We start from the raw sequence: 22118 nt of genomic DNA, 5'->3' as shown, positions 1-22118 counted from the left end.
TGCTGGATTATGAGTCAATTGGGGAAGTGAATGTTTTGAAAGTTCTTAAAGGGGTTTACAACTAAGTAATTAAAAAAATTGTAAAAATTTGAAATTTAAATTGCAAAAATGCGTTAAATTCAAATCAAATAATTCAGTAAAAGGAATTGAATTGTTAAAGTAATTCAAGTATCGAGTATTAAGTATTGCGAATAGCACGAGTCGGTTAATCGATCTAAAATCCTGCACTACGACACGGTGTCAAATTTAGGTCATATCCGGTACAAATTCAGAGTCATGTCAGCCTGGAGTCGAATTTTGCATCAATTAACAGACTTGTGCTATTCAAAAATGAACAAAGTATCAATCCCTGCTTCCATCTTCCATCATCTCCTTTCATAAACATTATAAGTCACGAATCAATAACCCCAAAGTCAACATAACATTTTGAGAGACGCCAACGCTGTCGTACAGTGCACAGGATAAAAGAGATATTACAGGCACGATTTTCTTATTTTTCTTCTCCTCTTCTCCTTCATTGCGAGTGTCTATAAAGCTTATATGTGCGCAATTTATGTATAAAATTGTTCTCATAAAGAATTGTGTAATGTGTAAAGGAGCTTTCTAAATGACAAACAACCCATGACATTCAGTGAGAAACAATAAAAATGAAATTTGGTAAGGCAAAAGGAAAGGAATACATAAAAAATAATAAAATTATATTTCTGGGTGAGTCACAAACAATAAATCATAAATAATAAAAAATATATGAAAAATATGAAATTTGCGGAAAGAGACACAACATATATACCAAAAAAAAACATAGATTTATACACACCAATGGAATTTATATAAAGTGTACACACAGGAATATTATTAAAACACAGCAACAATGCAAGCATGCATCATAAAAATGCAATAAAAATACACTCTATGTGTACAATATCAAACACTGAAAATCGCATTATATGCACATCATAAAACGATTCTTTTTTTTTATCACATATACATATTCGTGCTTATTTCCAATATTTGATCTCTTTCTGCTCACCATTCAACCCCATGAAAGGGAAATAGAGATTCCAAATGTTCGCGAATTTATTATTTATTTTTTTATGAGTTTTGTGATCAAGTTTTTAAATAAATTCATGGAACTTCAATAAAAGGTACACTTTCTCTATACACATACATATATATTGTAAATTATGAATGCTGTGAGCATAGAATGGATTTTGAATAATTTATTAGATATGTTATGCAAAGGCGTGCATGTTAAATGTTTGAAGTTTGATGTCGATTTGTAATTTTGTTGTGGAAATTGAAAATTTTTGTTTTGTTTTCTCTTTGAAGAGCTTTAGCTCTCAAGGTCGCTTAAATTGGCAGACCCGAACTGCACAAATCTGCTAATCTATCAGAAATTTGACTCTAGACAGACGCAAATAGGAGCGAATGTTAGAGTCACGCAAGCTTGGTTCCGGATTTTGGTACCGACTTGTGCTCCTCTCAGATCCGACTTGAAGACCTCATTCGACACTAGACAGGCATGATTTCAGACTGAATGTCAGAATATCGATAGTCTGATGTCGGATTTTGGTACTGACTTGTCCTACTCGGGAGACTCATTAGACTTTAGATTGTTATGACTTTGACTTTAGTAGAATTTAAACTGAGTGTTAAAGTCACGGCGGATTTTGGTTCCAACTTTTACTAAAATGTGCATGACTTGTGCTATTTAGGATACTTCATTCGACTCTAGACAAGCTTGACTTTGTCTTGAGTTGAGATTAAAATCGATTATCATAGTCACGCCATTCGGTGCCGAATTTTGATACCAACTTGTGTTACTCGGGCGATGTCATTCGACCCTAAGCTGGCGTGACTTTAACTTAAGTCGGAAACCGAATGTCAGATTCATGTAAGCCTGGTGTTGGATTCGATCCTAGGTTGGCATTACTCTGACTTGAGTCGGATCTAATCTAACCGAATGTCAGATTCACCCCAGTACCGACTTGTACTACTCGGAAAACCTCATTCGTCAAGCTTTATTCAAAAACATCCAAAATGATGGAATTTATCACCAAGATACCCGCAAGTGTTCAAAAGTTTAGTCAATTTTTATCATCAAATTTAGGTCCTCAAGTAGCATTACCGCGAAAGCTCATCATTTTGTGTATTTCTATTCCAACTCAAAAGTCAATTTATCAAATAAGCTTATTTAGAAATTAACTTTGGAATTGTTTCGGAAAAGTTTGACTCAATTTGTCTATTCTCGAATTAAGCTAAAGATATACATACTCTAAGCTTTTTCATGACCATTAAGGAAGTTTTAATAGTTTTTATTTTTCAACAAATTTTCAAATCTAAACTGTAGTTATGCAGCACATGCATGCATTGCTAAACATTTCTAATTGGAAATTTTTAGGGATTTTTGTATGAAAATTTCGCTTCATGCTTGCAAATGTTTGTCATGTTGTTGACCTACCATACCTTCAATTCATTGAAAATACCCGAATATACAAAATAAATTCCATTTCACTTCATTGATAAAGAATGAATTGAAATTTTCAAAGCATGCATATTTATGAGAGACATAAGCTGTCTTCTATCGAATTCAAAATAAGTATATACCTTTCATTGATCACAGCAATAATTGGGGTGGGTTTCTTGAGTATACCTAAAGGTATGTTTTTTAAATGTGTGGCAGCGGTCACGATTCATCATATGTCGTGATAGCTTTATAAGTGTGTATTAAAATCGCGGCACACCCAGGTCTGTAAACTTTGGTATATAGGGGAATATATGGCTTTTTTGTGTGTTTGAATGCTTTTGGGTACAATTAGGAGCTTTAGTCTATGGGAGGTCATGGATCACAATTGATCTGTATGGCCAGCGAAGTAAGTAAGAGAGGATCCTTCAGGCTTTCGAGGCAACTAATTGTTTAAAGAGTAAGCGTAGACCAGACACTCATATTCAGGAATTCGCCATGAAATGAAGGTGGGTCAGGTGGGTCAGACCACTAAACTCAGGAGACCTACAGCTTAAGGTGAGATCGGAGTGACCCTTTTAATGAAAGTTCTGCCTGTAACTTACAAATGAAGGTTGTGCGCCTCATTTCCAATACATAAGATTTGAAAAAGGACAAGTTTCTCCTGCCGGGATTCGAACCCATGACCGCAGGGTCGGCTTTTCAATAATTAGGTCCCGAAGTACCGAAACACTAAGCCACTGACCCACTGTAACTCACTAAACAGAAACTGTTAATATTCTGTTTTGACACACAAAATTCAATTAAATACGCTTAGGTATACTCAAAACATCTACCCCTGAAACATAAGCAATAAGAAAACATTCAAAAAAAGTAAAATAAATAACGATGAAGTAACATTTGGAATCTCTACCCAATAGCAGATAGCAATGTGTGCAATCACATGTATTAAAATATATAGTCTATGGACATTTTTGGTTTGCATCATGACAGTACTTACATTGAGTATTGGTATGTAAAGCTGAAAACATACACAAAATACAGAAAAAAATTGGTTTTTTTTTATACATCATGAATATTGGGTGGATTGCAAGTAATATATTGTGAATAAAAAGAATAAAAATGAGTCAATGAAAAATAAAATAAGGAAAAATTGTTTTTTTTTTCTGCTTCATTTATGAATTTATGGGACACAAAGAAGCATAATAATAAAATGAATTTTCAATATAGTCGAAAAAAAGATTCAGAAATAAACGAAGCCTTGGGGGCCAGTTGAAAATTTATTTCCCTTCTTATTCCTTTTTTTTAACAAGAAACAAAATGAACAAACCAAGACAAGATGATGGAAGAGACGAAGACGAACAAAAAAAAAAATTGGACGAAAGATTTGTACCAAAAAAAGGAGATAACAGACAAAGAAGGGATGACAGCGGAGAAAATTTCTTCATTTTTACCCAAATAAAATAAAAAAAAAAATCATACAGCTTTTTTGTTAAAGAATATGCTTATGCCGGCAGGTGCTTTGTGCCTAACTGGTATTTACAAAATAAACTTCATTTCATTGAGAATATGAGAATTTGTTTCTTCTTCTTACCAGTCTCTGTTGTGAGAATTTCGACAGATTGGTAAGTGATTATTGTTGGGGGTTTTATGAACTTGGGGTGTGCCAATAGGAGGTTGGTAGTCAATTCTTTTATAAGAATGGAGATTTTGAATTGAGGAGCTATGGAAGCTACAAAATTGTCATATGTTTGAGCTTTATTCCTCTTATCCAAACTGATAGACAAGAGTAGATAAGTAGTTTACTCATAATTTTGAGTATGCTCAGTTATATTGACTCATGATGAGCTTGCTCATCTAGGAAAGAAATTGTACTCTTTATCTGTTAGAGAGATACAAAATACTGAAGCTGAGTTGTTTCTTAAATATCATGAGATGGTGCAGAGATCATGAAGATGAAGGGTTCTAGTCATGTGATATGTTCCCAACAGTGTTCTCCTGATGATCATCTATATTATCGCATTTTCAAATGATCGTTTTTCAAAAGATTGTCAAGCCAAATGACCACAGCGACACAATTAATTACGAATGCGACACGAAACCTTTAAAGCCCCTCTAAAGCGTTTGTACTAACATTAAATGAATGCAACCAAAATTTAGCGTCCGTAAGGGTGATAAAAGAGCTTTATCGAAGCCTTAAAAGCTTCATTTTCATTTGTGCCGTTTTAGTTGAAACACAAATGATACTCTAGATGACTTTCGGAAAAAGCACTGGTTCCTACATTAAGTGAAGGGTTGGAGGACCTTTGCTCTCTAATCGTCAATTGAATCTTTTTAACCATGTTCTGCAAATCATTAGTTTGATCATATAAATACTGAAAATAAAGCTCACAGCTTCCCATTTTAATATACAGACAGAAATGCAGTAGAAAAATTACACGAAATCCCATAAAAAAGATGAAAATTCTCAGTTTTCGTGTAATTTATTCATAACATATTCACAATGTCATACCAAATACTGAATATATTCGACTATGTCTATCTATTAGCACACCCAAAAAAGTATCTAAAATTTCATTATTTGACCTTGAATATTTTACGACCTAAAGAAATTATTTCATTTTTGGATCAAATGGATTCTGTTGGTGAAAATCACAGGCTCTTTCAACAATACTTGGAAAGTAAAAAACCAATAAAGTCTATGGGAAAACTTAAGGTAGCTATACCAAAAGTTTTTCTCTCAATGTCCCATGCAAATCAGCAAAAGGTAAAAAGATGAATGAGAAAAAAAAGACAAAGTCCATCACAAGCATCGCAAATTGTTGAAACGACGCAAAAAAAGGAACGAGAGAAGCATCAGCAACAGCAGAAACATTTTATGTAACCAATAGAATTACAGTGTGTAAATTATGGCAATTGGGGTGAGCGCTAGCTTTATGAATTGGAAAATTAAATCGCATTAAATTTATTATCGACGCTCTTTGACCTCTCAACGCAATAATGGAACCGATGAAAATGATTTTTTTTTATTTTATATATTTTCCAAACCACTAAAAGCACATACACATTTACGCATAAAGATTTATTGCCTTTTTCGGTACTGATAGAGTTGAGGAAGTGGCAACAGTTCTATTTTTTTTTATATTTTTTTTTTTCAATTCCATTTTCGTTCCAATAGACAAATGAACCTATTTTTTAATATGTTGATGGTGTGAAAATGGTGGGAAGTTGGAAAATTTTTGTTAAATTTATTGCGGATTGAATAAAATATTTGCGCATAATTTTGATTTTTTGGGGACGTTCACTTGTTATGTCACGTGAGAAATCTCGTCTACCCTCGGTAACAAAGTCGACACCGACGCCTCCCATCCCATCCCTTCGTCCTTTCGTCTCTCGGTACCAAAATCGACACCGACGCAATCCATCCTCTCTTTCGTCCCTCCGTAACAAGATGGATATCTTTGTCCCTTCGTCCTTCGGTATCAAATTCGACTCCAACTCCATCCACCCTCTCCTTTCGTCTCCCGATGACCAAGTAGACACCAACGCCACCCATTCTGTCCCTTCGTCCCTCAGTAACAAAATCGACAGCCAATGCCACCCACTCTGTCCCTTAGTCCCTTAGTAATAATATTGACACCAACACCATCCCTATCCCCACTCCTCCCATGTCCTCTCTAAGACCATCACGTAATATCTGAATGACCCCCCCTAACTTCTTGTTCTCAATTTCTTCCATTTCCTCTCCTCTCATACAGCCATTTTTGTCATCTCTTTCGCTAGACTTGATTCCACTTGATCCCATCATTTTACGCTACCGCACACTAATTTTGATATTGCTACGAATCACTGACAGTTTAAATCCTATTCACTCATGCTAGAGCAAGAAAAAAAAGGAAGGAGAGAAAGAAAAAATGTGAAAACGACGACAAAATGGCAATTTGTTATACGACAAATCATTATTTGCTATACGATATGGCTTTTTGACTTGTAGAGACTACCTAGAAGATTCGACTTGATGAGAGAAAGTAAGTCATTGTAGTATTAGTGGATGAGGAATGTAAATATAAAATGAGAAAACCAACACGTGAAATCCATTCCTAATCCTTTGGAATTAATATAGGTCAGGATTTCTTCCTTCTTTCTTTTTGTCTAACTTAAACTTTCATTTCCTTCATGTTGTTCTTTCTTATGGGAATTAAACAATCACCTTGATGAGGAAAAATCGAATTGAATGTCAGTGGATTCTCTTTTTTTTGTGTTCATTTTTATTTAATTTCAATATTTACACAGGAAAAACCACCTCTACAATTTCATTTTATATCTATATATGTGGGAAAGCTCTGGTAAGGGGATTGCTGATTATGTGCTATTTGAGAGTTGCTTGAGTGTTTTTTCAATTTTTTTTAAAGGAAACGTGTTAAATTAAATTTATCAGAAATGCATCGGTTTCGGTTGTGTACAAAAGGTATAGTAAAGTGGATGGAGTAGGAGGACAGGCTGTCTAGGGAGTTACAGTTTAGAGTACATAAGTTATCCTGAAAAGCACCGGATCGACGTGAATCTGACACGTTGCCAGATTCAAACCGAACCCGACTCCAAGGCAAAGCCACGCCAGTGTGGTTCATAAAGAACCTCAATTCGCGACACATTTAAGTACAATCATAATATTTACTGAGTACCAAAAAACTTGAGAACAACTTCATCCCGAGTGGACAGCTTGACATAACGTCTAGTTAAAACTTTGACCTTCGGTCTACTAATGGTTTATCCTATGGAACGTTCTAGATAGGGATTCCAGAATTCCCGTTCAAGTGAAATTTTGGGAATCGGAAACGGGAACGGGAATGACCTTTGTGAACGAGAATATTCCTGGCCATTCCCGGGTAATTTTTCCAACAAATTTTTAAACTATTTCCGTTCCCGTTCCCGGGAATTTCCAGGAAAACTCCCGTTTTTGGAAATCCTAGTTCCAGAGATACAATCTCATTAGTAAACCTTAGGTCTAGTTACTAACTAGACATTTTGCAAAGTTGTCCACTCTGATATCCTATCAATGAATTTTTAATCAAAAAGAGTGATCTGCAAGTCACATCAGTGATGAAACTAGGCTTAGTATCATAACGATGATAATGCAATAGCATCCGTCTTGATAAAGGTCAAATGACCGTCATAAGAAGAAAAGTCATCAAGACATCGTGACAAATGCATTTATAAAGTCATCCTTGTCATCATATTTAATATAATTTTGTGTGTCAACATTCTTTTTGAGGCATTGCTGAAGGTTTTTGGCAATATACTAATTTGTTGTGGGACATAGATAAAGGACTGGTATCTAGGGTCTTTCATGTGGATGATCATAGAGCTCTTGGAAAGAGGCTTTTGATAGAGACAGTTTTGGACTTGGTGTTGGAAATTTGGAGAAAAAAGCTAACAATGGAACTAGTTTTAGGTGACATCTGACGAGGACCTTGGATCACAATTGATCTATACGTCCAGCGAAGTAAGTAAGTAAAGCACCAAGGACCAATCCCTTAACATTACGTCATTAAAAGTTCAAAAGTATTCTAACCTTTTATGACCTCGAAGTGAATCTTCCCCAAAAACATTCTGTCCTATCCCTATGTCGTGATTCCTCCTTTTATTCTATATATATTCTATTCGACCTTGTTCCGCATTTACTCCCCCATTATGTCGACAACACCAATTTCCATGGCAATCATTATTTTCATTTTGTACATTCTACCTTTTATGCAAAAGTTTTTTCGATATTTCACTTTCACTTTCTTTTCTATCGCCTCATCGTCTTTCCTCAATTTTTCATTCGGGCAACAGCAAGGAACCAAGAAACATTTCATCATAATTTTGTTGTTTTTCGCATATACATCTCTTATTATTATTTTTCATTCTCTAACCAACACCCGAGAAATTCCATTCTCGAAGCTTTATATTTTGCCATTAAAAATTATACAAAAAAAAAGTAAGGAACAAGAAGAATAAGTGAAGAACAAAAAAAATTTGTGTGCTTCACTTTCAATATCCATTCGCATTCAGGCAGAGTTTCGTGAAACATCCGTAGTGTATATTTTATAAGTAAAGCCAAAAAAAAAAAAACCTTGCAAAAAACAAGAAGGAACAAGAAAAAAAAAGTTCTACTCTTCCTCCATCAGCTTCCTGACTAAAAGGAGAGCTTTACAGTGAATAAAGTCAGTTACTTAACATTTAAAAAGGAAAAAGTTCACACTTTTTTTCACATAAAACATCGTCGTTGAAGTTTATTTCAAGTCGCAAAAAAAATACAAATTTTCCATCAGCTTACGACAAGGAGGAAGCAGCAAATAAAAAAAAAAGAAAGTGAGTGAGACGAGAGTCGGTGGTTATTGAAGGAAATAAATAATATTAGGTAAGGAAGAAAAATATTTTTCTTTATTGCTTGTATGTACATGGAGGTAAAGGTAAAGGTCAAATCCGGTGGCAGAATAAAAATGAGTTCCAATATAAGCAAGTGGTTTCCAAAAGTATCCCAACAGCAGACAAATGACAAAGTATTTGGTGAGACGAGGAATATAGAACGTGAACTTAAAATGCTTGGAAACAAATTTACAACAAATATTAATTTCAATCTCCTTGATTATTATGTAAGTAATATGCTTAAGCTATCATAGCGCTGAACAATTTTTAATGCTACTTCTTCATCTTTCCTTCTTGCTCAATTTCCCATGAGAAATTTTATGTTTTCTCATTTTAGAAGTTGTTTTCCTTGTCTGATGATGGTCTGTCTGTAGTTTGAACAACGATTGTCTTGGTTGCCTTTATACATTTCATGGATGATAAAATTCTGCTTAGCATTATGCTGTTAGATAGATAACGTTGTAGAAGGTGCAAATGAATAGGAATTAATTTAACGTATACCTTAGAATGTGTTTTATAGAATTGAAAGTCATTCAAAACGATTTTTAAGAGAAGTTTCTGTTTTATTTTTAAAGAGAGCCTTTAAAGGAATGAATGGTTATGGATATCATCCTGAATATACCTCTCGAGAAATTGCCTTTTGTGTTATGGACTTTGAAAAGATGATGTAGAATAAAGATCAGATCTTGATCAAATCTGAGACCCGATCAGACAAGTAGCATGTTCATGAGTCTGCTTAATAAATTGAGCATGCTCAATTATATTGATTAAGTATACTCATGAATACGCTCATTTAGATTTGTATGCTCATTGTCTGATTTGGATGAACGGAACCCAGTTGAGGCATACATTTCGAGCGATATAAATGAAAGAGGTTCCGCTAAAGCTCATTTATAAACATAATTTTGAAGACACCCTTGTATGACGTCCATTTGACTGCCTAATCTTTATTTGTAGTGCTCCCGATATAGAATTGATCGAATAGATAGAATGGTTTTGGGATTGTCACTTTCGCAAGGATTTTTTTATAACAGCTTAAACTAGTGGTAGGCAGCTTATGTGTGTGGCACACTAGTGGGTTCCCAAATTTTATGGAAATGCAATGAACCAGAAAAAGGTTGCCCATCACTGTCTTAAACATGAAAATTTTGTAACAAGGGAGGGTCTGAAAATTCATCTAAACGTAATAAGGGGCAATCCACTTATTATCTTCAGGATTGTAGGGAATAGGGGTTCATTTTAGGAAAAAGTCGTTATTCTGTAACTTAATAAATGAACGGCCCACTATGTTGATTGTGTATACTCATGAATACCCTCCATCAGGTGGGTATCTTCATTGTCTGTTTGGATTTCTTGTAAGAATTAAAATTGTGTGTTTGTCTTAAAAATTTCCCAAACAAATTATTCCATAAATTTCATTATGTGTGGGAAATTTTGCTTACAAACAATTGGAAAATTCCAACATAATTTTCAAAAATATCTTCCGAATGTTTAAGGCATAAATTTAAATATAATTAGCATTTGGGGTTGTTAAAATAGTCTAATATAAATATCAAGGTTGTTTCTGATTACCACGCAAAAAAGTATCAAAATTTGTAAACACCCGTAAATAAATGTCAAGGTTTGGTCAAAAAGGGTGTTCGATATATATAACAATTAGAGTCACATCAGCTGGTAATTTAAGTGTTTTATGAATGTCGTAGATGTTATTATTTTGATAAAATATGGAAAATATTATTTGAAACTAGAATAATGGCCCATTAAGCATGGATGGGATTCTTTTGATTTAACGGTTATCTGGGGTTCTATTGGGAGTCATTAGTAGCTGTAAATGCCAAAATTCTGACAAAGGCAAAGGTAGGATGGCTTGGAGGAAGTTCTTAAAAAAGATCTTTAGGGCTCTTCGTCCTCTTATTCCAATGTCTTATTATAATCGGTTATTAGGGACGGAAGAGAGATGGAGGCAGGGGTGCAGGGGTGGATGGGTTCTAAAATGAGTTTCTGGCGTAGCTCAATAAGTGAATAACCCCTAAAAATGCTTCAAAATTAAAAATTCCAAATGACTTTTTCACAATTTTCTCAAACTTTTTCAACCCAAAATGCTTTCAAAAGCTTTAATTTTGTTCATATTTGTCTTATCAAATTTTCAAATTATAAGCATAATAACATTATATTTGGGTTAATAAAAGTACACACTATGGACTATAAAGCTCTGCTTTTTCTATTTGATCAGATTTCTTTCTCATTTAATTATCTTTTTTTTTGCCTCACATTCTCTGTATGTCTCTGCAACATTTTGCCATTTTTCTCGCATATGAAAAGCTTTTTTTTTTTGTCGAGTTATCTTTAATTAATTCAATTAAAACTTTTGGGTGGAAGGTGGAATTAAAAATGAGGAACGTGGGAAAATTAAGTTATGATTTTACGGGGTTTTTGGATAGTTTTTAGTGCCTTTTATATTGTTTTGAGGTCTGCTGTGAGATTGAATAAAGCTTCAAAAGCTCTTTGTAACTTAACTTGCTATTACCCATCAAATTAACATAGTGATAAGCATGCTGATATGCAATGTCATACTTCATAAAATTAATGCGCTTCAGGCAATCAATTAAGGCTTCAATTTTTCATAAAAAATTTTCCTCATCTCTTAAATTTCTCGAATCCACAAATTCTCTACCTGCTTCCAGCATACTTCATCATTCATTTTCTCTCTTTTTTTAATTAGTTCGTATAATTCCTTTGGCCTTTTTCTTCATCATTTCCTTACTTACACTTCTCATTCTCTTATGTCCTTCATCTTATGGCAACACCCCTCCTTTCACATTGCCATTTAAATGGAAAAAAGGCAAAAGGAATAGAAAGTACAAGAGTGTATAAAAGTAACCTTTTTACACTCATAAACGTCAATGTAAGAGACATGCATGCTAAGCGAAAAAAAGGCACAGAAAAAAGTTTCTTTTAACTCCTTTTAACCATCACAACTAACACATTTCACTTTCTACGTCATCACGATATGAACACATATAGCCATAGACATAAATTTTGTGTTTTTGTTTTTCCTTCTTCAAAATTTCATTTAGTTTTGGAACTGAAATAACTGCACGTACATGAATCTTTTTGCAATGACGTTTCTGATGATAGTTAGTTAGTACATTCATGTCTTCGTTTTGCTGGTATAGATAATAGAAAATGTGGGGATATAAAAAAGGAAAGGAATGAAAAATCGCTGTTCTGATAAAAAAAATTAAAGCTTCTTTGTTAGAAGGGGTCATTCAGAAGTGATGTCTGATGTCTGTTTAACTTTAACTTTGTATCATTTAACTGTGCATGGCTAGTCATTAATGAGAAGAGTGAAGTAAAGTTCAGTCTGTACTTTTAATTACGTACGGAAGCAAATTCCTTAGTGGTTCAAATTCCATTGATGTGTTAGAGGGTTTTGCGGCTATTAGCTATTTGACAAATGGAGGCTCGTCATGTCAATGCACTCAAACCTAAACCTACAGCTTTACATACAAGTTTAGTCAATCTATTCGATATTATATTGATTGAGCATAAGCCTCAAGATCTAACATAAAAAATTTAAAAACTGTAGTTCTAGGAATGATAAGTTGCCCACCACTGGTCTTCAGGACCTCGTGATAGTTGGGTTAAATACAGCAGTTAACCCTAGAAGTAAAGAGCTATCAAGACAGAGCAAGGTTAGAGTAATGCTCACAAACATGCTTAACTAGTATGTATATTTAAGAAGAACAAGCTCTCGGTGTTGATGCTCATTGCCTTTTAGGATAAATCATGAAGATCCTTAATGAGCTTAATGAGCAAGGGTGCGTCAAACCACTGTTCTCAGAATCTGATCTCAATGTCGATTCGAATTTTGTATGAAGTCAAGTCGACTCAAGTTGGTAATTCGATACATTTGTGTCGACTCCGAGCTCTGCTCTGAACTAATCCTTTGATGGCATTTATTGTCTAAAGCATACAAAGGAAGACTGTGAACCTGATTTCCACTAAATATGATTTGAAAAAGGGTAAATGAAAAATTTCACTTGGCGAGTTTCGAACACGTGACTACAGGGCTGAGTATTCCAATATTTCAGCAGCCAAGTACTTCACCTTTCGGCCACTGAGCTCCTTCAGCATTCTATAAAAAGAAGGGAGTGGATCATCTGGCAGAAACTATGGATTCCATGGATTTTGTGGAATTTGTGGAATCCATGGAAAAATTTATGGAAATCATGGAATTTATGGATTTTTTGATGGAATCAATGGAATTTATGGAAATTATGGATTAATTCGTGGAATCCATGGATTCTATGGATTTTTCCATGGAATCCATAGAATCTCTGGATTGATTTATGGAATTTGTTGATCCTATGGAATCTGTGGAATCCATTGAATCTATGGAATCCATGGAGTATGGAATACATGGAACTTTATTTTAAAAATTCTTAATTTTTCATGCTTTTTTAAATATTTTACTGTAATTTTTCCTTCTACAAATAAGTCCGAAATAACTGATAGGCGCATAAAATTTTAAAACGCTCACTATAATTTTTCCTTATACAAACAGTCCAAAAAATTTGATTAACATTAGAATAGATAGTAATTTTTCCATTTTTGATAACGTAAATGCAGAATTTTGCAGAAATTTTAAAGTAATTCTATAAATCCTATAAGTAAAAATCATTAGAAAAGGGTAAATATGATTTAAAGATTCTATTTTAGAGTTTTTTCAATGATTATTTCAATATATTCCACAATCCATGGATTCCATAGATTCAATGGATTCCACAAATTCCATAGGATCAACAAATTCCATAAATTAATCCATAGATTCTATGGATTGAATGGAAAAATCCATAGAATCCATGGATTCCACGAATTAATCCATAGTTTCCATGGATTCCATTGATTCCATCAAAAAATCCATAAATTCCATGATTTCCATAAATTTTTCCATGGATTCCACAAGGTCCACAAAATCCATGGAATCCATAGTTTCTGCCAGATGATCCGGACTCTAAAAAGAATGGTCTAATATTGATTCATATAACAAGACGATCCCAAAGTAAATTCCAATACTAAGCTTAAAATTCAATTATCACCTTACATCAGGGGGTGAGTCTTAAAGCATCTATAATTTTTTAACATGAATAAAAAACATTCAACGTTCAAATTCCGAGAATTCTTCTTCAAGTTAATCAAACCGACCCTACTAAAAATCATGATACCTGCCAAAAACAATAAACTTTCTTCCCTCCAAACAGAAGACCAAGCATGAACAAGACAAAAATAAAGGCAAGGCTTTTTCACTTCATAATCATTTATTTGATGATGGGCTCAAAAAGGAAATTATTGTTCATGATTAACATTTTTGTGAGATAATTTCCATTTGACTAGTATATCATGAAATATTATAGCTTTTTTGTGTATTATCAACCTTAAAAAATTTTTTTATTAATCAGTGAAGAAACCTTATCGTAAAGAATGTCGACTGAATAGAGAGTAGAGTAGATGGGGGAAGTAAAATATTTAAGCAGAGGTAGTCATTCACCATCACAGTAGAAGGCAGTGATGGGCAGCCTGTGTGCTGCGGCACACTAGTTTGCCTGCAATGCCATAAACCGTATGCCATGTCCGACATCAGTCGAGGCTGATCAGTGGCCACAAAAATTAAAAGGTTACCCAGCACTGGTATGAAGGAAGTATAAAGAAGAGAACTGAAATATGTGAAAGTGTAAGCCCAATGGGTAGGCAAGTAAATGAATAGAAAGAAAGAAGTAGCAAGCACATAAAAAAAAAGGATCTATAGAATAAACTCTGTGCTAATGAGTTCATTCCTTACAGGCATTTCAGACTCTTTTGGAGAAGGGCAACATTTACTTCCAAGACAGTTGTATGAGTCAATACAAATTATATCGCATTGGTTCATCATCATCGGATAAAAATGTTGAGAGATCATCATATAAAGGTTTACTGAAACGTAAATCAATGCTGATTCGAACAAACTTGAGGCGACGTCATTTTCAATTACTTTATATCATCTCGAAAACAATCAAGAGATTACTCTTTAATGGAATATTTGAGGCTGCATTTCATTTGTGTTCGTTATACAATAACATAATTATACTGACAAATCAGCATATGAAAAGTTCAAGTGGATCTATGATCATATCAAATACATATACAGCAATACTATCAAATCCAAAACGTATGGACGTTTTATGCATTCTACAATTGGTTACGAAATATCGGACTGAAAGTTGTTGTAGCAAATTGATATCATGTCTACTTGCAAATAGCCGTGCTGACTTACAATATGATGATGATGAATCAGATACATCAAGTTTATTAGTTTTTCATGCATTAACAAAGGAATTGAGTCAACTAGAAGAATTCAATATGCAACAGCAACAACTACAAATGATGCATCAGCAGCAAAAACGGCATCAACAGCAAGAGAAAGCAGAAAAGGAAATAAGATTATGTTCAATTGCACAAAAGCCTGCCACTATACCAGCATCGACAAATGATGATCCGGCAATAGATTTTTTTGACAATCTGACGGGAGGAAATGGGAAAAATGTCAATGGCAACAACATAAATGATATTGAGACACATGTGGATGAAAAGAACATTATAGATGGAGAGGATGGTGAATTGTTGATTGAATTAATTCGTGCAGAAGAAATTTTTATAGCTCACATAATCGTCAAGTGCCTAAAGTTTTGTCCGAGTGCCTTTGAAGGAAATATAACAAAGAATGAAGTTATGAAGCTGATAGAAAAGTCATCACGATTCTTATGGACACATATAACAAGTACGCTTGAGAATTTTGTATTATGGTGGAATCATACATTGCCATTAGCATGTCGCTCCATTGGATGTGCAAAACATTTACGAGAATGGTTATTGGCACATGCTGAGGCACCTGAGCCCATACAAACAACCTTGAAAAGTCTCGGTGAGATTCTTACCATACATGTTGTCGGATGCTTATGGGATAAGCAATTTAGGAGATGTCTTATTTTGGCAAATTTACATCCTGAACAAAAGTTTGAGCGGAATTCCGAATTTTACTGTCATGACGAGAAAGTAAGTGTTGTTCTTATTCCTTTTTTTTTAATATTTTATTATACTACATTCCATTCCCAGTCTACAGATTTTAAGTTTTAATCCTTTTTTTCCTCAACTATGAATGCTATTTGTGGATGAAACAAGCAGCATAGAATGAATAAAAAAATAACTTTTTTTTCCTCTCTGTAACTTTTTCATCTTTTGCTCTATTATTGCTGGGATTATAAATTTTTCATCAACCATTCTATGCTCAACTCGGTTTATGTGAATGTTTGACCACTTCCTAGTTCCAGAAAACTTGTACGTCTCATCACATCACATTTTATTTAATAGTTTTCTCGGTTCCGTTTTTTATAGCTTAAGTTTGGTGAAAAATTGGCATTATGTTATTTTTTTTTATTGTTGATTGTATGGCTTTGTGTGTAGACTTATTTTGGACACAAGTCGTTTGCTGACAATTGCTGATGAATGAGTTGGGTCTGGTTTTATATGTTTGGAAACTTTTTGGCGGGATTACTGTGCTTTTTGTATCATTTTAGAATATATTGCTAGAGTATCAGTATCTGCTGGTTGAAAAAAATGAGGAAGGCTCGGCATGGAGCTTCCAACGCTCTTCTAAGGCTTAAAAGCTCTCTTGTTACAACACAATATGGAAGTCGCCTTCATAAGCGCAAATGCCAGACATATGGCTGCCAAATTGAGGCACCAGCATGGAAGGTTTATCCCGACAAATGTCAGTCATATGGCAGCCAAACTAAGGCTCAAACCTTCTATTTGGAAGCCTCATGTGACAGCCATATCACTAGTCTTTGTCAGGACTTATCTTCCATATTAGTACTTTAATGTGGCAGCCATATGACTGCCATTTATTCTCATGGAGGCAGCATCCATTTAATGCCAATCAAAAAAGCTTTATCGGAACCAACTTTATTGGTGTCATTCGATTTTTGGAACTTATTTCCATAAAATCATCAGAACACAGTTCGCAGTTCACAGTCCATAAAGACACAACAAGTTGATTCCCCATTTGATTCCATAAACAATCAAATTCCAACTTTAATTCAACATAGCTATAAACTTTATTGAATAAAACAACAAAAAAATAAAAACCTTGAAAAAGTCGATGAAATGCAGCCACATATGGATGATTCTACTTAATAGAATTGCAGTAGTCCAATGGTAAAGCAACAAAATCAACAAAAACAATGGCAAAAGAAATATTTGCTTTCTCCAAACACACAAAAAATAATTAAATTTTTCTTCCAATTAAATGCGCTCAAAGCTGACCACTGAACACAAAATTTCCCGCAGTTCCTTTTTTTTCATGTGGATAATAAATTTTGTTTTTTTTTTTTGTCCAATTTTTATATATATATTTTTTAGTATACTGGTACAACATGTGGATACTTTTGGATTGAACTTTTTCGATCCCTTGTGAGTATAACAAATTCATGTGATCGTGCTGGGACAATAGCTAGCGAATTGCCAATAACTGAACAAATTCCAGTGAGTTCATTTTTCTCTATGTTTCTTGTTCTTCTCACTTCTTTCTGACTTTATCAATGGTGCCCCGAGTGACAGATGATGAAGGGTCTGGCATGGAGGTTTTGAGTTTCCGTTAGAGCTCTGTTATTGACGTCAACCTTAATAGGCGCAGAGACAGGTTTTAGGTATTTCTGCACTATGCCTTAACAGACAAAGAGATGTGGGCACGTGGTACTGAAATGCCGTGTAGCATACTATGAAAGCATGCTCTTTGCATGTAAGAGATGGAACCATCCTCTTTGCCTGTTAGGACACATGGAAGTCGACTCCGTGTGGCTATTAAGCAAACATTTAGCGTCAATTTAGTGAAAATTAAAAAGCTTCTGCGGAGACTATAAAGCTATGCGGCAGAATCTTCATCATACATGACACTCGGGATGTGCAGTACACACTATTAAGCTTTAGAAGTTATAATATTCAAGATAGAAGAATTCCATCTAAAAACTTAATACATATAAGAGAAGTAATAATAATGCAAGAAATTTGTTCCAGTAGTTAGAGATGAATAGATAACACAGACTGAACAGTTTGAGAAAAAGGAGATGGAACAAGAAGAAAAAATATTCATTTACAACTGACTGTCATGTTCACAATTTTCTTTACTATCTTTATTCTATTTAAACTCAGGTTATTCATCGTCTCGATCATTCTATTCATACAATGCGCTTATATGTAGCGACAATAGCAAAAAAATTATGCTCCGATTGGAACATGAAAACATTTTTTAAAGTTGTGCACAATGACATGAATTTATGCTTAGAGCAACTCAATGACCTACGATTGCCAGGTAGGTAAGATGAGAAACTGGGTAGATTGTGGTAAATACAAAATAGAAAGATAAGTCGTCAGACAGAGAAAAATATAAATTTTCATTTTATTTTATATGTTCCTTGTGGTTTTCTACACAAAAAAAAAAAAAATATTTAAGTGAGGAATGATAAGGGAGGATAAAGAACAATTGCACACTCTTAATGCTTAGTTTTGCACATAAATCTATTTGCCAAGTGGGATTCATTTGCTAATTATGTCGAACTCGCGACAATTGGGTTAAGGTTTGATCGATTTTTGTTTGTGCCATTTATGTTGTGACTGCATAACAATTTTGTTGCACCGAAAATTAAAGAGTTTTGCAATCAATTCAATTGAGTCGACAACATAATTGATGAAATAATCCCCAATTGTGCTAGAAAATTGAAAACGATTTCCCCAGCCATTTTCTTCATTCTCCTTCCTTACAATTCTCTTTTTTCTTTTCCTCTCTCTCTGAATTCACTTCTTTTCTTTTTCCGGTGTATAAATTTTCATCATCATCATCTATCCACTATGTTCACCACACAAACATGTATGAAACGAATAATGTATATCCTGAAACTCTTTTTTTTCTTTTTTAAACTATAAACCGCCCATTCCGCAAATCTACGTACAAATATATTGTATAAAAAAAATCTATACCTTGAACAACATTATTGCTTTAGCACTGGTTTCCAGCACAACCGACATTCATATTTCGGTAAATGTAGCATTGCGAGAGAAACTCGTGTCGGAAGTGAAAATTAACAGAGATAAAGCCAAGAAAACGTCGAGCGAGTGCATTAATAATGTTTTTGCTAATGTATGCCATGAAACCTCACTGGCAACATTAAAGCTTTATTTTCCACCGGTAAAAATATGGCGCGTCAATCATTTGAAGCCTAAACATAATGAATATATAGATGTTTATTTAGATATAATCTACAAGCCAGTAATTGAGTCAACGAAGGACATTGAAATACTTAATCTTGCACTGAAAATAATTGGTGAGGCACTTCTCGAGCACATTTACGAGCGTCGAATAAAATTCTCAATATGCGGAGCCATCAATTTGATGAAGGATTTCGATGGTATAGCTGCATGGATACTAACAAAAACGTGTAACGAACTTCCGGAAACTTATCGCGATAAATTATCAAGGCATGAAGTTCTGAAAGTGTTAGAAGGGGTCGGAAAGGTAAGAAGGGTTGAGAATTAGGCGTGATCAAGTTTTTCACCTTCTTGTAAGCCATGCTTGCTCACTCTTTACTTTATTTGCTTGCGGTCGATGCTTAAGTGAAAAATTATCAACGCCAAAGGTTCCTTATCGCATTCAATTTTTCATTATTTTCTCTCTCCATCTCACTCTCTTTTTTTCTGCAGATTTTATTGCGCCAACCCGATGATATTATTTCAATGTTTCCATCGAAGCCAAAAAGCGAAAAGGGTTCAACAGATGATGGTAAAAATTTATTAAATAGATTTTTTTTTTTACTTTTATTGATGGCTATAAATGCTCCAGAAAGGAAACGATAATGTTTCTATGTTTGTTCGTTAGCTTTTAAGCATTTATCGACTCGAACAGAGCTAGCGAAAAAAAGGGATTTGTTTTTTTGTTGCTGCTATGAAGTATGGGGATGGACATTTATGAAAATTAATTCTGTTATTTGTATTTAAATAAGGCAAAATATTTTTTTATTCCTCTCGTTTCGTCCTTTTTTGCATGAAAGCTTTTCTCTGTATTATATATTTAGAGAAAGTAATTAAAAAGCATTTAAAGTCATAACAACAATAGATATGCAGACGATATGTATGCTTAAAAAATAATCCAATTTTCTACCCTTTGCGTTTAGTCTCAATCATATATATAAAAATATTTTCATGCTCCACATGTATATCTTAACAGTCACAGAATTACATTTAGTTTCACTCCATCAATAAACGTTTTGTATGTATTTCATAGATGACGAGAGACCCCCACTGCCACCCGAAATGTACATCAATCAACAGAAATGGCTCGAGTTACGTGCAACACGGAGGTCAGCTCTAATAAGTTGTTTGTGCAATAACATTAACATCGTCTCGTGAATGATTCAATTTTCTTTTGGAAATAATATATAAGAAATTGTTGTATTTTTTTTTGTTGTTATTCCAATGTTATTCTATCCATATTGCGTACATCAACTGACAATTTTTTATATGTTGTTACTGCCAATGTTACAATTCTCATTCCAATAATCTTATATTTCCTTCGTTGTATTGTGTTATGCTATGTTTATTCACGCCTACACTTTAAGAGATGAACTTTTTATCAAAGACAGGTTTTATGAAAATGAATTCTGCTTTTATACTCACTTTATCCTTGGATTAGGATGTTTATAAATCGATTGCTGGAGGCAAAAGTGATTTATTTGTGTATTTATAGTATTTGACTACTACATAATTGAAGATATATCGTTAGAAATTGATATTTTTTGTTAATTCAATATAGAATAACAGGAAATTTATGGAAAATGTGTTTTGGACTGTGAAAAAATAACATAATTGACGTTGGATTGAACTATATTTTTGAATTCTAAAAAGTCGTTAAATTTTAATTCGCTTATAACAATCAAAAAATGTTTAAAAAAAGCTCCTTAATCACATCCCTCAGAGATTTTTCACACTAGTTTTACTCTCTCACACACTTACTGTCTATCTCTTATTCCTACATAATGTTAAAAAATATTTTTCCCTCTTGTACTCTAGAAACAATCAAATATCAATCAATTTCAAAGCAACAAAAACAATCTTCAAATATCTCTCAATGGCACAATAGATAGTATTAGAGAATTGAAGGATTTTTATTACTTTATCTTACTTATTATATTCCTTATTCGTGATAATATATACTTCTGTCTTTCTATATATTCCTCTTGTCTTATTCTTAATGTGTATGTATACATATATGAATTTTTATTATAAAGTATTATGCTATGGATTTATCGATATATATACACACTTGCTCAGCAACAGCAACAGCATGTGAAATCATATTAAGTGAATTTATTGAATCATTTAACTTTAAAATTTCACTTTTCTTCTTTAACATCTCTCGTACATAAAATCTAATAGCATTTTTCTATTTCGTCTGGATTTATTCTTGAGGAAATATCAAGAGAACTGTATTATATAGTTCTCAGATAACATGAGATAATCGTATTATTATTAGTATTATTATTGTTGTTGTTTGAAATAATCACATAATAATGTATCATGAACATGAAGCACTAGCGCCATACACACATATGTGTGTATATCTGCGAATGTGATGAAATATAAATTTCAAACAATATAGAAGATTTTTTTTATTTTTTTCTTCTTATTATTCAGCTCATTTTTCTTTTTCCCATTCCAATCTTTCTTGCCTTGCTTATCTTTAAAAGCTGTCAGAAGGCAGAGTTGGAAGCAATCTTTATATTGTATTGTTTTAATTGTACATTTTCTATAAATGTTGATTGTTAATAAAAAGTTTTATTCACTTTAATTGTTCTTGAAGTTTTAATTTATAAATAAATAGTTGATGTCTTAAAGCAATTTCTATTTTTGAAAAAGGAGGTGAAGCGCGTGATCTCGACAACCAGGCATCGCAGAGAGCTCTAGTTTGAAGCATTAGCTCAATGCCACCGGTTGTTCTGTTATTGATTAGTTTTAATGCGACAAATTATCTCTAATCATGTTAATTAATGGTTTTTCATTTCATAAACAAAAGCACGTGTTTTTGAAGTTCAAATTTTGATCTTGAATTTTGAATTCTTAAAAACCATTTAATTGTACAATTGATTTTAGGATTTGA

At 33.5% G+C, this 22118-nt stretch overlaps 2 protein-coding genes across 5 annotated transcripts in view; one reads left to right on the top strand and one right to left on the bottom strand.

Moving 5' to 3' along the window:
* kug (FAT atypical cadherin kugelei) overlaps positions 1-22118 on the bottom strand; it is a 150565-nt gene that overhangs the window by 31201 nt on the left and 97246 nt on the right. For 2 of the 3 annotated variants that reach the window (XM_070652483.1, XM_070652485.1), the window contains exon 16: positions 3465-3485. The exons of the other annotated variant lie outside the window; for it this stretch is intronic. In XM_070652483.1, coding sequence (XP_070508584.1) covers positions 3465-3485 — 21 coding nt within the window. The remainder of the gene's footprint in view (positions 1-3464; positions 3486-22118) is intronic. 3 annotated transcript variants of the gene reach the window in all.
* LOC139099943 (uncharacterized) lies at positions 8303-20674 on the top strand. 2 transcript variants are annotated; one of them, XM_070652487.1, is made up of 8 exons: positions 8303-8867; positions 8920-9102; positions 14720-15967; positions 17333-17455; positions 18122-18281; positions 18970-19481; positions 19667-19745; positions 20247-20674. In XM_070652487.1, the coding sequence occupies exons 2-8, from the start codon at positions 8950-8952 to the stop codon at positions 20369-20371; spliced, it is 2400 nt and encodes a 799-aa protein (XP_070508588.1). In that variant the 5' UTR covers positions 8303-8867; positions 8920-8949; the 3' UTR covers positions 20372-20674. The 2 variants fall into 2 exon arrangements, with proteins under 2 accessions (XP_070508588.1, XP_070508587.1); XM_070652486.1 differs by having other exon boundaries at positions 8303-9102.

The sequence above is a fragment of the Chironomus tepperi genome, unplaced genomic scaffold (genome assembly GCF_022539635.2).
Source record: "Chironomus tepperi strain 1889 unplaced genomic scaffold, CSIRO-AGI_Ctep_v1 contig_48, whole genome shotgun sequence".
In the NCBI taxonomy this organism is placed as follows: Eukaryota; Metazoa; Arthropoda; class Insecta; order Diptera; family Chironomidae; genus Chironomus; species Chironomus tepperi.
Note: the sequence above shows the minus strand (reverse complement) of the source record. Positions and strands in the feature narration are given on the sequence as shown.

Coding starts and splice junctions, on each gene's coding strand:
- LOC139099943 (XM_070652486.1), top strand. CDS start 8,902: ATGTACATGGAGGTAAAGGTAAAGGTCAAATCCGGTGGCAGAATAAAA. Junction 9,103..14,719: donor TCAATCTCCTTGATTATTAT/GTAAGTAATATG, acceptor CATTCCTTACAG/GCATTTCAGACTCTTTTGGA. Junction 19,746..20,246: donor AAAGGGTTCAACAGATGATG/GTAAAAATTTAT, acceptor TGTATTTCATAG/ATGACGAGAGACCCCCACTG.